General features: G+C 37.3%; 1 protein-coding gene across 4 annotated transcripts in view; it reads left to right on the forward strand.

Annotated features, from left to right (window-relative positions):
- The window catches only part of SHANK2 (SH3 and multiple ankyrin repeat domains 2), a 374573-nt gene that overhangs the window by 163103 nt on the left and 189283 nt on the right, over nt 1-22187 (forward strand). For all 4 annotated transcript variants that reach the window (XM_064512811.1, XM_064512809.1, XM_064512810.1 and 1 more), the window contains one exon: nt 7937-8050. In XM_064512811.1, the coding sequence (XP_064368881.1) occupies nt 7937-8050 (114 nt within the window). The remainder of the gene's footprint in view (nt 1-7936; nt 8051-22187) is intronic.

The raw sequence follows: 22187 nt of genomic DNA on the forward strand, positions 1-22187 counted from the left end.
AACATAGACTTTTTGGTGAATCTTCTCAGGGACACCCTGTTCCGGCACAGTCTGCACCTCTGAAAAGAGTTCACCACAACCCAGGTCTGTTCTCAGCTAAATTCTCTGGGAACTGGTGTTAGAGAAGCCGTAGTAATTCCAGCATCTGTTCTGGTCAGAAAGTCAGCAATTCTCAGCATTAGAAATACTGACCCTTACAAAGCTGCTTTTATTTTAGTGTGATTTGAGCCAGTAGGGCAATCCAAATATATTGCTTACATTTTCATTTCTTATGAAACCTACTTGTAAGTCATTTTGAAAAAGAAAGACTATTAAACCCCTGCTGTGCCTGAAGATATTGCCAACAGACAGTGCTTCTGGGCAGAAGCAAGTTGGTCTCCTAGGCTTTTGCACTTAGTAAATAAAATACTGGAAAGGGAAGAGCTACAGAAATGCTGTTCTGTTTTTTTAACAGCATTTTGTACCTTGTGTGAATAAGTTTGGAAGCAGAATTTAATGCAAGAGGCTTGCAGAAGCATTTTTTTGCTACTCTTTTATTCTATAGATGAAAATAATGTGAAATATTAATCTTTCTCAGATCTGTTGGTCTATTTAGCTTCCTTACTGCCTCCTGACTTATCAGTTTGATTTAAATTCCTAACACAAATAATTATGACTCATCACAGATAATAATCTAATTCATTTCTTCAACTCACTTGCATTTGAAGAACAGGAGAGAGAATTGGGCTCCCAGCTGCTCTTTCAGAGTGTTGTAACAAACACAGCACCTTGCTTCCCCCCGCCCCAGCGGGAAGTAAGTGCTGTGGAGGCTGCAAGGAGGTGTTTAGGACATAAGACCATCTACAAATTCCTATGTGCAAGGCATCGTCTTCGCTGTCGACTACTTAAAGCCAGCCTTCCTTCAGTGGTCAGGAGCTGGCCTGAAATATTCGGGAGACATGGGATAGCGGAAGAGTGGTGGGAGCTATGAACTGCAGACAAGCACACTGGCATAGTCCAGCATAGTGGTACAGCTCCCGGATCTAAGTTGGTTTGGGACCTGGTCGCAGCTTAATTCTGCTTTGCCTTCCCTTAACCTACACTTTGGGGGATTAGTGCAGAGAACAGCAAACTTTACTCTGAGCCTTCTTTAAAAGAGACAGTGCTAAAAGTTACGAACCAACAGATTTTGCAATGCTTGATTGGAATTTCTATCCAAAATTCAAGTCAACTCAGAACATTTGTTTCTTACAGTGTTTTTTCTCTCCTTTGCTTCCCTCAAACTAATTAAGAGACTCCCAAAACAAGAGGAAAAAGACTGACTTCATAGAAAGTTGTTCCAAATGCAAAGGTAAAAAAGGAAGGAAAAGATATGCAGAGCCAAACTTGAACAGCCGAGCTCCATTTCAGTTGACCCTTCCTTCCTCCAATTTAGAGAATTATGGACAAATTATTGTATTTGCAGATTTTGACTTGCTGAGTGGTTGCTCTATCAACAGGCCATCGCTGTTATCTTCTTCTCATCCCAAGGTCCTTTTCCTAAACACTGCTTCTTTGCCCTAGTTTCCTTCCTGAAAAAATACAGGTGATAAAGGAAGAAAGTTGGTTGGAGTCTGCATCTAGCCTGACATTGGTTGTGGCCATGATGGGCACCCAAAACTGCAAGCTAAGCCTCATCAGTCTGGATGCCATAGTGCCATGGGACACAACCAGTGAGACATGAAGTAAGCTCAGGGTATAGCAGTTAGACTGTTAAGGCAAGTCAGACAATTTAATACTGAATTACAGTTAGGTAAGGTAGCTTTCTGGAGAAGTGTCGTCACTTGGACTTGGCAAAACTGGAAGTCAAAAGTAAGTTTGGGGGGGAAGAAAAAAGAGGAGGGGAATGAGGTGCCCTTGTTATTTCCTGAATTTCAGCTCTCTGTGAATTGCCACAAACAGCTGTCTTCACTCAGTTAAGGAGCTGGAGACAGGAAGCCAGACATGGGAAAGAATTGCTGAATTTGCTTCTCCACTAAAAGAAATCTTTGGAGACACAGTTGAATCTGATGGCTCAGGTCAATCATACAAAATCATTATGTGCAGATACACAAGCTTTCCTTCCAGATTGTACGTGGACTGCACAAGAACATTTTCTACATGGCAGCTGGGGCACAGTCGCTTGTTTGCGTGCTGGTGGCCTTATTGTGGTTGTCATCAGGGCTATAGACAATTACTTCCTTTCCAGTCTTGTTGCACTGATCTCAAGTTGCATCACTGTCTCTCTCGATTATGTATTTTAAAGCCAAAAAGGATCTGCCCATAAGGCAGAACAGACAGATCCTGTTCATCATTAATGGCAGGGAGGGAGGCATATCTCTCAGGAACAAGTAGGGATAGAAAAAGATGTGGAGTAAAATTAAAACTAAACCTCAATTTTAAGAAAAGAGGTAGAACGAGATTAAATTGTAACTTGTGTAAAGTTTGAAGCGGCGCTTCAGATACAGAGAACTGTCACTCTGCACTCTACCTGCCCATTAATATCCTTTTCTATTTACTTGGTTATATACAAAAGTAGATTAAACATTGACCTTATGTAAGTATTGAAATACATGCTTGGGAAAAGAAGTTGCCATTACAACTCAAGGTTAAGGACATGCATTTTTAAGTTGTATCTTTTTTAGGGAGTGTTTTAGGCAAAATTTTTTTCCTCATTGAAGCAGATGCTCTTGTATAGTTTATTTGTCATTTGGAAGCTGTCCTTCCATAGACTGTCCTTCCAAAGGCCTAATAATTTTGAGAATTTACATTAGACAGCAGACTTTTCTACAAGAGCGAAGTCTAAATTATAATATTAAATAGTCCTGAGACAGAGAAATCAGGTCTCTGTCCATTGGAAACTTTAAAATATAGTTTAATGTACTAGAAAAGTGAAATCCAGGAGATAGATTGTTACATCAAGAGACAAAAGTGGTTTGTATTTGCACTGAACCCTGATAGCTAAAACACAAATGAAAACTCTTTATATTTCATTAGGGAAATGACATTTTTTGTCAATAACCAAACTGCGGAATCAAATCAAGTAACATTCTGATTGCAGTTCTGATGGAAGGGATACTTTATCACTCTTCCTTTCAACTTAAGAATAAAATTCTGAAAATTCTGCTTTCTACTCTGTGTTTTAGAGGGCTTTCAGTTTATGTAACCCCACCTCTCACTACAAGTATTGAAATCTTCAGCTTCTCTCACTTAGCAGATATAACTTTCTTTTAGCTCTGACAGTTCTTACATCAGGGTCAGCTAGTTCAGTTGCTAGATTTTTCAACATATTTTCAATTTTTTTAGTATTATGTTTGGTTTTTTTCCCTCCAATTTATAAGAGTGTTCTTTTTTCAGAAGGGTGATGTCTTTCCCAATTGGTATCACTACTTCTTTTCCCCTTTCTCAGAGATGGACTGAGAGTGCAGTTTACACAAAGTTGTTTCAGATAATGTCCTTTAACAACTGTAAAAACAGTGGCCCGTATTTAGTTCTAATTTTCACTGAAATTTTTGCAAATAAAGACACCTGGAAAAATTCACTGTTTGAAATTTCAGCTTACAATGCTAAACTATTGCAAGAAATTTAGAAATAGTATGCAACATTGGCTGATGGAAGTACATTCTTATACCCTGTTTCTTTATTGTTGGATATTGAAGGGAGTTGTAATGGGAATGAATAAAACTAAATATTTTTGTTTTTGATTAAAGTGAATTTTTGAAAGTATATTGAGTAATTAAGCTGTTAGAGATGAGTATATTAAATTAGTTATATACATTGCAAAAAAACCCTCTAGAAGTTACAAGAGTTGCAAGAGACAAAACATCATCTACTAAATTGGCACTACAAATGATTTTCTTTTTTTGGGGGGGGAACGGGGGACGGACTTCTGGCAAAGCAGAATCTGGCTGTCATTAAATATAATACTTTCAAGACGTGAAAAATAAGGTCTTGTTAGGCATCTGCTTATACATATTTTCATGTTATTCAATTGTTTGGTAATTGTCCAATTTTGATTTGCAGTTTTGTTCATATAATTAAACATAATTCTTGTTTTAAGCTATCCTTATGTTGTGAAAAGACACATCAGGCTTCAGGATGTTATTAGAGCCTTATTTTTACTCTTACAACATCAGATTCCTTATTGTAATTCATATTGTGTGTAAAGAGACTCTGGCCTGCTCTTGCCATAGCAACCACATCTTTTCTTTTTATTAAAAGCAAAAGGAAAAAAATACTTCAAATGATAAAGCCTAATTATTTATTTTGGGAAAGTTATCCTTTGATTTACTATTGTTATGCCCTTCAGAAGGGAAGATGTTGATTAGAAAATCTCTTGCTGGTACCAAATTATCCATCATAGCATGTCTCTTAAGCACTGTTGTGAGAGGGAAAAGACAGAAATTAAGGCCTCAATCTGAAAAGCATCCATGGGTAGGAAAGATAAATTATATTTTTGATTTATCTTGTAAGCTCTCAATTACCCACATTGGAATACATGAAATGTGCCCCATTTTTATAGATACATAGATTATTATGGTTTTGCCTTCTGCTGCAGAATTTCTTATTAATAACACCACCTGAGGTGCATGACAAAGATTTTATGAAATTTCTTACTCGTTCAGAACCTACATCTTCATCTCGACCTTTACGTTCTGAGTCTTATGTCATATTTGCTTATTCTCCATCTCATCAACAATTAATCTCTGTCTCTGTACATCAACTTTATTCCTGGCCTCCCCACGTTTGCCTCCTGTGTCATCCATGTGCCTCTTGCAGCTCCATCTTTTTCCCACCTTTCTTGGAACCCATAATGCCCATAATTGCCATGACAGTAAGTCCAAAAGTTCCATCATTTTATTTGTACATGTGACATGTAGACAGGCTTGAACCAGAATTGTGAAGGCTATCTGCATTCTGGTAATACCTCATTTCTCCTCCTACTTCTTTTCTATAGACACTATGCTTTTAGGCAGGTCTAAGTGTAATTCTGCTTTGCTCCTGCTATTAGTAATTGGTAACATTTTAGTAATTCATGTAAAAGTGATCTAAAGTGGGAATGTTTTTGCTGTGAAGTAATCACTTTTCATCTTGAACTCACATATATGCTTACAAAGCACATTTCTCATCTTGATTTGGATGTTTTATCAGCTTCAACTACCATAAACACATCGAATTATTCTGTGGGTGTGAAGTACCCAAGTACCTTCTTACAGTGCAAATGCTTTTTAGACATTGGATTTCCTATGTGATTCAGAGCATCAAAATAGCAGATATGACAGATTAATAAACTACTGAATTAGGGAAGCCTTTCTCAGTTGCGTAGTAGTCTGTATTCTCCCTATCTTGTGAGTCTGAGGAGTGAAATCAGAACTGAGATTCAGTGCTCAAAACTCTCCTCAACAAAACTAGTTACTTGCAACAGGAGTCTTTCACTGTCTCACATTTCACAATTTCTTTCAGCTGAATGGCATCCCAGACTTGCTTTTAGTATTTTAAGTTAAGTCAGTGTACAGTAGGATCCTACAATAGTTATAATATCTGTATATGTTATTAACTAAGTTTTACTACTTCCTTATCTGATATATGAAGAAATGCACTCTGTTGTTACATGAATGGAGGGTACATTCTTAGGAATGTATCGGGTGCTGGTGATTACCTTCTCTTTTACGTAGCATGGAGTAATCAGATTGACTTTGTGAGTGACTGTGCACAAGCTTTAAATATTTGCAAGAATAACTGGAGTTTATCAACATGTTTTTCATTAATTATGCCCCAAATTTATATTTATTAACACTTTGATTTACATGTTATTTATTTTTTTGATATCATTAGAGCACAGATACGATTTCTTCATTTTTGCTGTCATTTAAATGTAGAGCTGCAATAGCTTCTGCTTAACTAAACAGTATCAATAGGTATTGGGTGGCTAAAAGCAAAGACATGCTAAAAATTTTTTATGCAGCTTAGCTGTCACTGTGGAGTTGGTGTCTTCTAATGGTGCCCTCCACCATTATCCCATAACCACCTAGGCAGGTATGAGTTTGCTCATATACATAAAGTCAGAAAGGTCGTTGATAAATTGTGCATTGTGAGACCCATCCGGGTCTGGATTGCCGGGTGTAGGATTTTGCCGTAATGGATTTGTGTGCCAAGGCTTAACGTGTGCTTCTTACTGAAAATGACTTGTAAATACGCAGTTCATAGAATCTGTACATCTAAATTTACTATAGTAAAGGACTTAAAATTAAAAAAGGATTTTTCTGTTAAAAATTTATGCTAATAGACATAGTACGTAATGGTAAGTAATATCACAGGTAATGACAATAATATTACAAGCTTAGTAAGTAATATTACAAATAGCTTAAGATTGCATTTTTGACAAAGTAGGCAAACATTTAATTTCAGATGCAATTTTACAGGTCCTGGTGTGTCAATCCAGATATTTTACAATTCCTTTCGTATTAGCAGGGGTATTTTTTGGCCTATCACAGATTTGATTTTCATCTTGCTCTACCGTAGCGCAAATAAAGTTCAAATTCAAAGCCACTGAGACGCAGCTGTGCCACAGCTACAGAATTCAATTGCAGTCAGGCTCCGGGACCATGACTGTAAAGCCTGGTAAGGTATGTTTTAAAAGTGCAAAGAGTGCTTGCTTTGGAGATCACCAAGGTAGCTCTGAGCAAGCGACTATGCCTACATATTGCAATACCCTGCAGAGAGATTATCCCAGGTCTGGAAAACCAGATGCATACGTTAGCAAAGAGATGTGCCTGGCCTAATTAGCCTTGATTTTCAGCAGGGCCCGTTAGCTTGGCTGGCTCAGCTAGCGCACAGCTGATATGCTGTGCCACTCCAGTGTCACTGGCTTTATTTTGGTAGCCCGGGGACCTCTGCACTGAACATTGTGTTTTTTACAGATGTACTTTGAGGATCTGTGTATGACTGAACTACAATCCCAATCAACCTATTTAGAAGTGATAACTATGTTTTTTAAAATGTATAACGTTGCATTTATTTAAATACTAAATATATATAGTATGTGTATCATAGTACGTTTATGTTCTTTTAATATATATTGAACATACTGTGATTTGTAAGAACTTCTATAAAACTTATTTAAACGTAGTACTTACAAAATATTTAGGAAGCTTTCATTATGGTAATTCATCTCCAATTGCTTAATAGTAAAATCATACATTGTTATTCTTCAAGTCTTTTTCACAATCCTTGTTAAGTCATAAGATTAATATCAAGATAATCAGAAGTGCAATATACAGCTTTTTCTCCTGTTGGTAGATCTTTCTCCTCCCCGTTGTCATTATATTCTACTGTGAGAAATCATTGAAATATTTCAGAAGGCATCTACATCGTGTAACGCACCTATTGGGATATTCAAGTATTTGCTGTATGCTCACACCATTAAATTCATATTACTTGACCTACATTTCAAATCTCTGGAGCTAGCCATTAAATAAAATAGCATGTTTCCTTAGGAAGTACAAAACATTCAAGATATTTATATATATATTTTTAATATTTATTAATATTAACTGAAAAACAGTTTCAGTGTGGGTTCAGTTTTATGTGGACTCAGCAGTTCAACTTCAGTCAAACAGGCAAGACAAATTTTTGGTCTTAATATGACCATGCATTTATCCTTGATAAAAGCAAGAATGAGAACACTGAAAACAGAAAGAATTATGTAAGGGCTAAGGAAACTTTTGACCAAAAATAATTTCAGAAGGGAATCCAAAGACTGATCAGGAAGAGTCACATTTACAGGTTATTCTGTGCCTGTATTTGGGGAACTAGAATTTGGGTTATTGTACTGTGTTTGCTTTTACCAACATGTTAATTTGACCTACTATGTAAATAATTTTGGTATTTACATGGGAAGAGAAAAACCCTAATGCTGCCTGTGTCTGTCTTTATTTAGTTTTAAGCATCGGTGAAGGTGGATTCTGGGAAGGCAGTACCCGGGGACATATTGGATGGTTTCCTGCAGACTGTGTTGAAGAAGTTCAGTGTAAACCAAATGAAAGCAAACCAGGTAATCAGATCAAGTTCTTGGTGAGTTCTCACAATGACAAATGCAATGTATCTGGATAAGCAAAACGGCAGCCTGGATTGTAATGCATTATACAGCAGTGCTTTTGTGCAACACTAGAAATTGAAGAATTAAATAAAGCTGAGCTGCTGAATAAAAAAATAAAGATGGGTTTATTGATCAGATTTTACTGGATGCTCTCCAAGCAAACAGTCTTTCTCATGAGGGGCTGTGCTGTGAAGTAATGCTAAAGCTCTTGCAGACAAATGCGTGCAGACATTGCGTAAAGCACTATGCTGCGGTTTATTTTCTTACAGTAGAGGAGAATGGCTGATTAAACAATTAAGCAATGGAAGGAAAACTGGTCAGTGATCTCCCAAACTGAGATAGTCACGGACTGTGTTAAATGGTTGTTCACAGCAATAACGTTCCTTCTGTTCTCTCTGTAACGTTCCCTCTACTAAATTTTAGAGGAGGCATGCATGAGTGGAATGACAGCCTTTGCTGTCATTAACGATGACAGAGGAAACAGAATTTTCCTTTATCGTACATTTGTACTGCCATAAGTAAGTAAAGCAAGACTGAAGTAAAGCAAGCAGTCTTTACAGTTCTGGTATAATAAAAGGAAAAAATATGTAAATTGAAGCATGTTATTTTAAGAATTATCTAACATCTCATGTTTTCTCTGCATTTAAGAATTAAGATATGAGGACATTCTCTGTAATTAAAAGCTCATTATAAATGAACTCCAAGAATATAATTAAAATTCTTCAAAAATGTGTGCAGTTTTAAATTAACTGTTGATATGTTTGGGATATCCGAGTTATCGATTAACAACTTCCTGGGGCTGCACAGACAACACATTATAATTTATGTGTAGTATCATTCATTCATGAACATTATTATTTTATGTATGTCATTATAAACTTCACAGGTGTGTGTATATATATATATTTTTGGTATACGCGCTGTATAAACAGGGTAGAATGGATTAGAAGGCAAGGGACAAGATAATAGCTCCAGTAGTAAGAAAGTGGAGATAAAAGACTCGATGATTATTTTGATTTCTTTGGTTACAAAGGAGGTTGTGGTGAACTGGGATAGAATTTAAGGGATGAGCAAAAGAGGAGGCAAAAAGGTAGCTTTTATGATATGAAAACTTGATGAAAGAATGAGTGCATGAGACGTTAGGGACACTATTCTGGATAACTGAACACTGTGTGAAAATGTTATACTTCCTCTTCCACTTGCCTTTTGAGCTAGAAAAAGGGACAAAAACAAGTCCAATATTTGGAGAGAATGGATTTAGGCTCTAACATAGAGAGATAATAATTGTGTAGCTCTTTGGAAGGCTAAAAAGCAAAGCAGAATTTAAAGGTGTGGAGAAGTCTCATCCTGAAAGTGGAAGTGGCAAACCTAGCAGCAGTGCAGCTATCAAAAACTAGACAAAAAAAGAGAATAATGAGTTTGAGTTCTAGTGTGATTTCATTTGTTGGAGACATTGTGGAAGGTGAATAAGAATTTGGTCAGAAAGTAGGGAACATGAGCTACTGAAGAGCCGCGTGTGAACTGTTTTGAAGATTTTTCAATAAAACCTTGTCGTTGCTTCTTCAGAAAGCCGTAGGCCTAGATAAAGTAAGTCAGCACAAACACCTCTCTTCAGTCTAGGATTGCAACTGTGCATTAAATCTGAGCTGGGTATTTGTGTCCAAATCTGAAGAAAATACTGGGGAGAGGCATTAAGTGAAGTTCTAAAATACAAAAGGAGTTTTTGTCTTCTTTAGATAAATAGAATGGTTTTGAAAAAAGAAGGTAATCAAATCTAGTTGTCACAGATCCTTAAAGATATTTCCAAGAAATTCAGTATATGACAAGATTGTTTTCGTATATGACAAGATTGTTTTCAAGCAAAAAAGTAATTCTTTGATCATTCTACGGAAAATGAAAATTAAGAAAAAATTGTTGCAAGCATAGCAAAAGGATTACCACAGCTGGAGATGTTAAAAGAATATCAACTGAAACATCTTACAGACTTAGTGACATGAAATTATGAAAACTTATACCATGTGTTTGGCAAAATAGCAGAGCTTTTATTCTAATTTATGCCTATTGCATCTTATTGGCTTTCAGGCTGTTTTTCTATATGTATATTGTACATTGTGAATAATAATGTTAACACTAGACTAAAGTCTTTAAATATTCCATTTTTCCACTCCAAAGGAGAAGAAAATATAATTAGATAAACAGAAAATGGGCACATTTTCTATAATACCTGTGAACTTGTTCATTTGCATATTTGTTTTGTGGGTTGTGCACAATCTGGCATTCGGTCCTCCATCCAGAAGGCACAAATGAGGTACAGTACTTCTCTGTGTAATGTGATAGAGGTTGGAGATATGAATATGAAGTATATGAAATCCATAATGAATGCCATATTATTATTGAACTATGGTATGGACTGGAAGCAGCCCATCACTGAGTTGCTCTTTGGAGTTAGTTTTCTCCCTTTTGCATAGGAAACAATGGAGTGGAAGGTGAGAACTTTATAAGCGAAAAATCAGTCAGTACTCCCTCTGAGTGCAAATGCAAAAGTAATTTAGAAAAAATGTGTTAAGCATGGTGAAATGATTAGAAATTAAATTAGGTCTACTGGGATTGTTGAAAGGATGTTAGCTGAGAAACATCACAAACTTGTACAAGTTGCAAGAATTTGCATCATGGACTTTGCAAAGCAGCAGAACTTCTGATAATGATTTAGGAAGTAGATCATCTTAATGTGTAGGAAATGAATCTCAAACACAGCCTTTTTCAGACCAGCAGGGCAGTAACAATTCTTTCCTATAAATGAGATTTAGGAACATTTCTTCAAGCAGCTTGCCTTCACTATTAAGTTTGAATAATTGTGTTTAATAGTAGCTTGTCATTTGCATGCCATGAATGAAAGAAAGAGAAATAGTTCTTGGAAAAAACAAACCACAATTAAACACTACATGCCCAGTAAAACTGGCGAGCAGGTGCTTCATGTCGTGCTGATGTATAATCTCATCTCTTACGACAAGTTGAATTTTCTGGAAACTTCATTGCCATCCAGAGTATTCTGTAGAGGTAGGCAGTACAGAAAGGCACCTGGTTCCTGTGAACTTCTCAAAGATATCATGCTAGCTTGGCAAGTCCTGCTTTCCAAAAAAAAAATCATGTTGAATGACGTTAATTCTATATCCCTTCTTTAATACTTCATTAATTGAGTCTTGTAGGAACTATTCCATTATTTTGCTAGGACTGATGCCAGGCTTACAGGCTCTCAATTATCCAGGTTGTCTCATTTAGCCTTTAGCAGTACTGGCACAGCACCTGCTTTCTTTCAGTCTTTCAGTCTCAGTTTCCTCAGTAGTCCAAGATCTAATGAAAAAAGAATAATGATAAATAAAATCATTATTAGTGCTCCACTAAGCTCCATTGCCTACTTTTAATAAAATCTCTAGATACAAAATCTTTGTACCATCTCATTTTAAAAAGCATAGCTTTAGTGGTCAGCTTTTAACACTCTCCAAACTTATTGTTAGAATGGAAAGTATTTCTTCAGGTGAGCTTAGTATACCATCTTGGTTTTTTTTCCCTACACAAACAGAGAATATATATATATTTCTTCTTTCTGCATTGACAGTATTCCTATTTTACTTACTAATGAACCAGCTACATTGTTAAGTTTCTTTTTATTCCTAAATATGTGAAAATACTGTGTTTTCATGACAAAATATTCTGGGTAGAAAAGTATTCTGTGCCGGACAAGCTTGATAGGTATAAAATTGAAGGTAACTGAGAGCTATGCAAATGTGAGGCACTATGGTTAATAGACATCTTAACAGGACTTATTAGGTAAGTGCTATTGATGCTGCTCAGAGAATCACAGGTCATCCTGAATCTTTGGCAGCAAGAGTTTGCATCTGCTGAGAATACACTATGTGACATAGCTTTGTTAAATTTTTCTGCCTATAAAAGTGCAAGGCTTTTCCTTTTATCAGTTTATTCTCCTCATCAAAATTGATCGTCCGTCTTAAAATAATAAAAACTCATATGTAATACCTTCCAATGGGAAACGAAGTACAGAAAAATCCATTGTCCATAAAATCAACTGCCCCAGCAATGGACAATATAATTTTCTTCACCCTACTTAAATATAGGTACTTCCATTTGTTTTTCCTCCATCATAGGGTATTACTCTGACTGGGGAGATTTTCTACAAAAATACTTTTTATTGGATTTGTGATTTTATACTCCATGTCCTTCAGAACTCAGAGATGCTTATTACCTCTTTGCCAAAAACTGAGGTGAACTGTTCGTTTAGTTTTCAAGCTACAAGTTATCTTTAATTACATTCTGTCTTTACCATGTATTATTCATATCTTCCTTGTTCTTTCCCTGTTTATGTGCCTGAAGAACTTTCAGACTTTACAAATGGTACTAAAATGAAGGCAAACCCAGCCTGTCTTTTAGTGATTCTCGCTTTTCTTCAAGCCTTGGCCTTCTCAGTGTACTCTTCCTTGAGATCTATGCTCATTTTTAATATCCTCTTTGGGGTGATTTTTCATTGGGTCACATCCTCCATGCATTTTTCTGTCCTGTGGCCTTGGGGGTACGTTATCAGTATTTGTAGTATGTCTGACTCAAAGAAGGAAGAGAAAATGCGACATTTCAAATCTTCATGCTTTATATTTCAGCTGATTTTTTAGCTAGTTTACTTGATTTATCAAAATTTTTCCTTTGCAAATCCAAATCTTTTAGTTACCTTTCCTTTCAGTTTAACACACAAGCTTCTCCAAATGCCCTTTTACTTCTCCTACTAATTTTCTACAAAAATTTATTTCTAATTTATACTTACTGCTCAGCTTCCCAATTTTCTATCCAATTTCCTTAATTTTAAGCTGTTTCACTAAACGAGGTTGAGCATTTTGCCTTTGTCATAGTTTTATAAATACTTTTAAGTTTTTGCAGGCTTGTGTTTTGGTGGTTTTTAGACACCTGGCAAAGTGTTCTCAAATGATTACCGACCATCATCTGTGTCTTTATGCTCACAATATTTCTGCTCATTTGGCTCTAGGCAGTTTTCAGTTTTGTCAGGTTGTCCTTTACAATACTGTCTTTGCATATGCTTATATATAATGGAAGCTAGACTGAAATTTCTCACCTGACAAAGCAGTGTTTTTCTGTATACTTTTTACATGCTGTCCGTGACTCTGATCGCTATTAGTAAATACAGGATAGTAAATTAGTAAATGCTGAAGGACAGAAGCAAATCAGCAGAGTGAAACAGTTGATGGTGAGACCCAGCGTCGATACCATATGAGTCTTGGGAGTTTATTTCAGACTAGGTCTACTCAGGGCCTGTGGCCTGAACAACCGTTAGCAACAGGTTAGCGTAATAGCATCTTTTCATTTAGTTTCCTCCAGGAAGACCCTACTTTGCAAACACTGAGGCTGCTCCATCATGTGGGCTACAGCACCGTTTGCAGCCCCTGCAAAGCATCCTCCTGGCCCACGCTGAGATGCTAATGTAGACGCAGCCGTGCTGACCTCTAGTGTCACTGGTGCTCTGCAGCAGACGCTACCTACTGTCAAAGCTGTGATTTCCTTCTCAGAACATCAGTGCTCAAACGTTGAGTGTAGCTTGCTCCTGACTTTCCAGCAACTTGAGAATACAGTGACAGATTTTACAGTAATAGTACAGTTCCCATACCTGTTTCTTTTTACCTACTTAATCTTACACAGATGCTGTAGGCAGTAATTGTTGCATTCCTTATCCCACATGCCCTCTAAATTTCAGAAGTTACCAAACAGGTCAAATTTGTGTTAATAAAATTATTAAACAGATTGTGATTACTGAAGCATAGAATTATCTTTATTACACATTCTTATTTTTAATGCCTTGTGCATTCAGTAAAAACATATTTGTTCCCATTTCCATCATCCCCTTTTATAATTAGCACAACACTTTCCCAGACAGTCTATTTAGTCCAACTGCTGGAAAATTGATCTGCCTTCTTGCAAAATGGAACTTGCTTTGCTGTTGATTGAGGCGCTACATCTGTCCTAGTAGCTAAAACAGAGGAGGATCTGTTTTCTGTCCACAAGGGACAAGCGGCTTGACACAGATCATGTCTGAAAGTTTTCTTACCCTTGCCTCCCAAATCAGGGAGGATCTTTTCCACACTGCCTTTAGGAGCTATCCCAAACACTTTTTTCCCCCTGAAACCTATCTGGGTACTGTCTGGGAGAACAGTAGTTGGCATAAGTGGAAGCTGTGCCAGGGATCACACTAAGGGTTGAACCGTATGGATGCTTACATGCCAGAGCACAAGTTCTAGCCTTGCTGGAGTCCTGTACGGATGTGTTCAGACTGGCTGAAGTTCTAAAAAATGGAAATCCTCCATCTTATGCTGTTACATACCTAATAGGTAATTCCAAAGACATCCTGTTTAACCTTTCATGAGAAGGACAGCTGTCCAAAAATTACATTTTGATGTTCTTTTTTTCTGCTTTTTTATGGATTACATGATATTGATGTGGTATTTTACACAGCAGCATCATTAGCTGGGTGTATGCTATGAGGCAGGGGAACTCTAAGCATCCCCCAGAAACTTGGTCTCTCTGTGCGTGCACGCCATGGTATCCCAGCATGAAGCAGAAATTAATATGGTGAGCCTGTAAGTCCCAATCCTCAAATCATCAGGACTAGAGGACACGATGGAGCACGTGTTCACGTATATGGGTTTCTTTCACAAATAGAATATGGTGCACCCAACCGTCGTGACGTGCAGGTAGAGCACAGCTTGTACGTGCCTTCAAGGGTTTGGACTGAGGACTCGTTGTGGAATAAACCTGTTGCTCAGCCTAGACTTCGTTGTTACTGCCGATTCATACTAGAGGCAGCGAATCTTTATATTTCTATTTAAGAAACTTTCAGTCTTAGATACACGTTTTCCCAGGAAGGAAGCACACTGTTCTATCATAGTTTCTTGAAAGAATGCTTTTTCTGATTTCCTTAATTTTGAAGTCTCAACAAGGTCTGTGTAAAATGACATAGGGGGATTGGAGTGCTTGGATAAAGCCATCACCGTTTTCCTTCCTGTGAGTTATGAGTCACTTGATCTTTGGCAGCCAGGGGCTACATTTACATAGAAGGACTGTTTAAATTGCTTTTAAAGTCTCTGATGAGGTTTTGCTGAGTTTCTATCAAAATACTGGTCCTCTTGCACATGTAAAACTTGGATTTCAAAGCTGTAGCTCTGTTCCTTCTGGAAGATCAGTCCAGAGCTTCAGACAGGAGTCTTGGTTTGCTAGATCTGCCCTTTTTGGCGTAATAGATAGCCAGGACTTAATCATCAGCAAGAGCGCTCCCTAATCACATATAATTATGCATGTAAAAGTCAGCACTAGAAGACCAAATTAGAAAAGATCTTTTCATCCAGCCTCTTTCCTTAATTACCCACCTTTTATAAGTGATTCAAATTAACAAAATCTTTTTTTATAACTTTTCTGTGTTTTGGTAGGATCAGTTCTGGGTAATTATTTCACTAGGGAGAACTGCAAGAATAGATATTTTGGAGATTATTAGAACTCTGAAAACCTCTGGAAGGAAGGGGGGGGTTTCACCAGGACAGCAGGGTCTGTAAGTAAGAGATGCTATCTGATCAGACGAGCATTGCAATATAAGCTTTGACAAATGCTCCTTTTGGATGATTTTGCCTCGAGTAGAAGATATCCGTGTGTTTGTGACACGAGTGTTGCACAGCTCGGACTGTTTGACGTGAACAGCATCAGTTACAAAGCGTTCCTGCAGGTAGAGGGGCTAAATGGAGGCAGTATAAAAATAATTTACATATAAAAAAGGAAAGGTCACTTTACATTTTAAACACAGTTAATCACAAACCTTCTGAAGCAAGCTGTGTAAAGAGCTAAGAAGTCTTATACCTGTGGAGACATTTTCTGACTCCTGACAGAGACAATGGCTGGACTTAGTATGACACAGAGATGGAAACTGGGTAAAAAGAAAAAAAAAAAATGAAAGTGCAAGATAATTATCTCACATGTAAGAGGGCTTATCACTGTAAGTGGTGAGATGATGTAGATATAAATTCAGCCATTTGAAAATGGATAGCAAGCTCAAGGGATTTGTGCCATATCTTCTAATCCCAGCCAGGGTCCTGAACACGGGACTTACAGTCAAAATGCTATATTTATCCATGCCTGTTTGAGAAACATTGTCCAGCTATCAAAGCTTTGTACCCAGACCTCAAACTGGCAGATCAAACACCAGTCAGTAAGTCCTGCTGCCTTGAAGTGTACTGTCCACAGCTGTACCTGCCAAAATACTCTCTTCTGCAACTCTTTCCACTTCTGTATTTTCTGCAACAAAGCACATGGCTCAGACGATTCTGAAAACTGTTTATCTGTTGATAAGTGATTTTCTTTTACAAAACAGGTTTCCTGTGTACAAACTGATAGTTTTAAAAAAGTGTGAATAGCTTACAAAACTCAGCCCACTGATAATCTGCAAGGATACTGTGTTCCGTTCTGTGACTTAGAAGGTTCAGCAATATGCTACGCACCGTATTTCTGCACAAGCTGCATTCCCTTCCATCAAACAGTGGGAAAAAAATAGTCTATCCTGGGTAGAAAGAAAAAGTCAATGTGAGGAACTAGATCTGAAGTACTGGCAAACCAGTCCAGAAAAAACAGCTGATGTAGCAGCTTGTTGCACTCATATTCAACTAGTCCTGACAACTCCCTGTAGCTGAGGCTGCAGATCAGCTGCAGTTTTTGCCTCAAGTGGTGGAAATCTAAAGAATGAACCACAGCAAGTTTCTGCACCGTAGCTTTGCTGAGCAAAGCATTTGCTCTCTCGGTAATGATAAACAGAAGTTTGGGAAAGGACTTTTAAATGAACCATCACTCAATAACAATGCTAATATAGAAGTAGAGGTAACCTGAGAGCTGTTTTTTTGTCAGGCTATAGGATGGGGTAATGTGCTTCCTACGCATCCTGATGCTGCCCGAGAGGGTCTTGAAAGACATTGGGTTCTTTCAGTCACTGGTCTTCTGACCAAGCTGTAATAAAAGTTTCTTGCTATAATAGTAGTATTTGTAAGAAGGATATCTGTCCAAGGGAAGACTGAGTCTACCAACTAATCTCTCTGATCACCTAATCAGCTTCAAATTTTAGTGCTTTTCTTCTGCTAATGATCTAAGGTTGGTTTGAAGAAGGAGTAAAATAAAATATTCCATATTATAATTTCATCGTTTATCCAGTTTTTGTGAACAGTGTAAAGCAAAAACATTAAACAGTTTTTCAGAAAGAAAGAAAACACAAGCCTAGATCTTTTGGTCTAGAGCTTGTAAATGATGGTAAACCTGTCTGCGTCTTTACCTCTGAATAAGTAGTTTTTTAATCATAATATTTTACAGTCTCTGTTCCTTGGCTGACATGCACTTCAGCCCTTTCACTCTGATTCTCATGCTTGCTAAGAGCCACTTGGGAATAACTCTAATCAGCTGAAAAGGAGCAACACAATTCTCTAAAGCATCCAAATAGGCTAAAAATAAATTGCACAGCAATATAAAATTAAACTGATACGGTAGGAAACTCAACATTTCAAATGCATCTGGGATTGCTCCTGTGTGAAATCAGACATACAAGTGCAAATTTTTCCTTTTCTGACTCTTTCTGCATCTTTTCCAGTAGCTAAAACTGTGCCCATGAAACCATACAGGATAAAAAGATATAAACTCTTTGTAGTGTCTCAAGAAGAATGCAATTATCATTACAGCATCTTCCTTTTTCCTCCACTGATGCCTTCACGTTTTCCATTCAAATCCCCCAGTCCATCTAACTTCACACAATAACTTTTAAAGCATAAGACCATATATAGCTAACAAAAATTCTTAATGTTATAAATTACTTTAGAAGTGTGAAAAGAATCAGGTATAAAAGGAATGGTTTTTAAAGTGGTCCAAACTTCTAAGGGATTTAAGCCCAGCTTTTGGCTCAGGACAGAATACTTCAGCCTGTGGCAGAATTTGAGCAGCACTGTTAGGTAATCTAGAGATAATACTTAACTTTTATGTCTTTAAAGCACTATATCAAAAATTATTTAAAATCAAGAAAGCCATAACCACAGTCTGCAGTGACTACAATAAATTTTAAAGTACTAATTGATCATTTCTCTCACATCTTGACTGCCACGATGCAAAAGGAGTGCAAAAATAGCTTTGAGGAAGAATGTGTCTGGCTAACCTATTCCATCACAAACTAGCAGCAAAAGCAGCTTGTTAACCTCCTATTCTCAGTGGAGACACCTCATTGTAAATGGGAGAATCTTGAAGATAATTAGGAAATTATTATTCTGGCAGCGTAAGGCCTCTGTTCTGCAAAGACTTGTACACAGGTTTGTCTTGACACACTTTGAGATAAGACTGGCTTTGAGGCAATACCACTGCAGAGAGTAATACTGTGGCAGTGACACCAGTCGAGTGTCTTCCTTGAGTACGGATCTAGCGCAGTCAGCTGACTACTGCTTATGCATAGTTAATCACTTACACAAGCCTTTAAAAATGTTTCACTGAATTTTTGTTATTTCAAATGGTAAATGAAATATGAAATAGCTTTTTTTGGTTTTACGATTATGACATATGAAAAAATGAGTATGAAGTATTAAAACAAGCAGTGTGGCAGTCAGCAGTGGCCGTTACAAGATCTTCGCTTGAAAGTTGACAATAGACTGTGTGCACATTTGTTTTCCTATTAGATAATTGATAATTAAACACTGATGTAGTAGATGATTCCCAATTATGCTCTTTTTTATTACCTGGTGTATCCCCTTTTATGCGCTAGATTTTTCCTGAAGTATGTTGTCCCATTTGTTCTGTCCTGTCTTAAGTCGTTTGGGATTCCTCATTGTTCTTGTAAAAACTACACATACTAATACATTTTTTCAACCTATCAAAGTAAGTCTGGGCTCAAATTACTTGTATTTTAACCATTTACTTGACACATCTCCATGACTGCTAGTGAGGAAAATCCTTTGCATTCACCTTCTGAAATTTTGGAGCATTTTCAAACTTCCTTAAGAATATATATTTTGATATTAGCATCTCTACCTGTAGTTCTTTTTTCTTGATTAGAGGCACTTCATAATATATTATGATCTTATGATCAAATATATTTGATCTTGTTCTTTCTATTAATATCTTGCTTTATAGTGGTAATAGGTTTTAGCTTTTATTTGTATTCTACATTTATTTTTTTGAGTGATTTTGCTTAATCAGGTTTGACCAATGCACCTAGGCAAATATTATTTATATCAGAGTACAAATTCTGTTAAAATCATTCTGAATACATATATATCAGGATTAAATACGGTGCCATATTTCATTTAATTCTATAACCTAACACTTTTTTTGAACACCCATTTACTTAAAATGGCTGACACAAATTCACATAAGGCAAATCCTAGAGCTATGCATATTCTAAAGTGTTAATAAATCACCTTTGTCTTACGTAGTTTCCTGTATTAACTGAACATTTGTGGGGGGGGTTTTCTCTCTTATTTTTAATGGTTCAGATAAAAGGCTTGACAAGAGAGCCTGCAAAACTCTCCTGAAAGTCTCCCCAGTTGTTTGAGATCAAATTTCATACTAATTTATGGAAGATGATAGAGCATCTACTTACAGTAATGGCCATGCTGCAAGTGATCAAGAAAATGGGGCCTAAATAGGAGTGGCTGGTAGATGAATCCATACTCTGACTCTTTGGCCAGGATTTCAAGTTGTAAATTATGTCGCTGCTTTCTGCATCCACGCCTGCCTGCAACAAAAGAGGATGGAAAGTGGGTTTTTTTCCAGCTTGCTAAGAGATCAACAAACGGCTGATGGCAAGAAAACTACTTGATAGTATGCTGCTTGATGACAGTAACTGATCATAGCAGAAGTAGCAGGAAAACATGTTATTTTGATTCATTAGAAACCTCAAACAGTTGTTACAGTATATGCCACTTGCAGCTTTCCTTCTGCAGGGAGAACCCTGTACGTGGAGTGCCTCCCCTGCCACAAAGCTCTGCTAGGGTCGGTGTCGAATCAGCGTCAAAGGGGAGCTCTGGAGTCTCGCCTTGCCTCATGAGCCGGTAACCCAGACTGGTGAGGTAAAGTCTCATTCCTTCACCCGGAGATCTTTTTTCTCTTGACATGCCCTTTCTTGGGCTGGGTCAGCTCTAGGTGGCAAGTCTCAGACCTGACCAGTTCCCCAGGTGGCCCTGAATACGGCCACAGTTTGCAGAGGGAAGTTATTCTGCTGGGGACTTCGCGTCCCCTCCTTTCCCTCTGTTTGGTGGCTTTCTCCATCTCCAAATGTGTTTCTTCTTAGGTAGCTGCCACTGTCGGTTTTCTGCCTGCAGGACAGTGTTGAAAGGGAGCCATCAGCATAGCTGCAACAGTTTTCTGTGGCCATGGTTTTAAAGGTTATGCCCCCGCTGAGACTTATCTCGCTAGGGCTAACCGGGAGAATATCACATCAATACTGATAGTCTTGTTTTTTAAGCCATGCACAAATTATTTGCTTTCAGTTAAGAAAAGACAAACCTGAGTAAATGTTTCTAATTGTGCACTCACAAAAATGTATTGAATTTTAAATAATTGAGCTTAGCTACATTATTTATAAAAGCATGTTTGAATTTGGAAAAGAGTTTGGAAATTCGGGTCTGCTTGCTGATTTGAAGCAAAAGATGCCCACCAACTTTCTTAAGCTTTGATCCAGGCCCTGTATTGTCGGCTGTCCTGGGGTGGAAACACTCAGGTTTAGACAATGGAGTATTTGTCGTTTGCTGTTGTCCTGTTGAGGAAGCTGTTGTGATTTTCTCACGAATGCAGTCAGAAACTACAGAGCTGTGTAAAGGGAGAAATTTGTAAACAGCTTAAAGAATGACTTACTTCCACAACTACCAAATGAGGCTGCACTAGTCAAGATAATTTAGTGGATGATTTACAAATAGAAAGGACTTCAGGGTATTATTTGGGCCTTTTGTGTAGCAAAAAGTTCTGCTGATTACAGGAAAATCCCAGGAAGCCACAGAGTCTTTAGCTCGTGTTTCTAGATACATTATACACATATCAAGCACTAGTTTAACATTATCCAGAGAGAAATTTAAATAAGTTGCAGATTTTGGCTGCCCTCCTGAAAAGAATAAAAGGAATTCTATTGAATTCCCTGTACAACACATCAGTGGTTTAAGGAAATTAAATATAAGGTATCCATGTTTCATTTATCAAAAAATTCTTTATATTACTCCACAAATTTTTTAAAGATTAACAAGAAACCACTAGAAGCTATAACATCACCTTTCAGCTGAGTAGTTAAAATGTTAGATTATATACTCATGTAAATGCGCATGAGTTAAGAAAAGTACTACTCTGTTGGATTGATTTGTGTCTAATAATGTACCAAGGAGATGGAAAACTGGAGGAGTCTTTGCTACCACATTATAATGAAAAATTCCTCTAGATGAAAGTGGTGGTGTTTCAATATGCACTGGAAATGTTTGTCTCCTTTATGAAAGATATGCATGGTCAAAACAAAAATGGATTGCCAAAACAATCCAGTCAGATACCAGCAACACTGAGAAACAGATATCACTTAAAAGTTTTTGGCAGGGGAAAACAAGATGTGTTTAAAAAATGGTTGAATGCCTCCAGTCTTTCATTTGCCAGAATATATCTGCAGGAGGGAAGGGAAAGGAAGAGGTTTCATGCTTTAGCACATCTGCAGTTTACAAGTTATCTGTTGGAAAGTACCTAAGCACAAGAATAATCCAAGACTTCTGTAAAGCTTTAAGTTAAAATTAGTGCAAGCATGCCTACATGTGGTTATGTGAAAGACAATGAGATTAATCACTTTATCAACTGCAAAGTGAGCTAAAAAGCTTACATCTCCCTCTCGATAACGCTGTAATCGCATCCTTTTTGGGCGCAAGTTTTTTGAGACAATATTTTCTTTGACAATTGTAATTTTATTTTTCCACTGCCTATTTTCTTCCCCACAATTGTACTGGCACAATGTTTTGTATGGCTGCACTGTGGACTGAAAGGGAAAAAC

This window comes from Dromaius novaehollandiae, chromosome 5 (assembly GCF_036370855.1).
Source record: "Dromaius novaehollandiae isolate bDroNov1 chromosome 5, bDroNov1.hap1, whole genome shotgun sequence".
In the NCBI taxonomy this organism is placed as follows: domain Eukaryota; kingdom Metazoa; phylum Chordata; class Aves; order Casuariiformes; family Dromaiidae; genus Dromaius; species Dromaius novaehollandiae.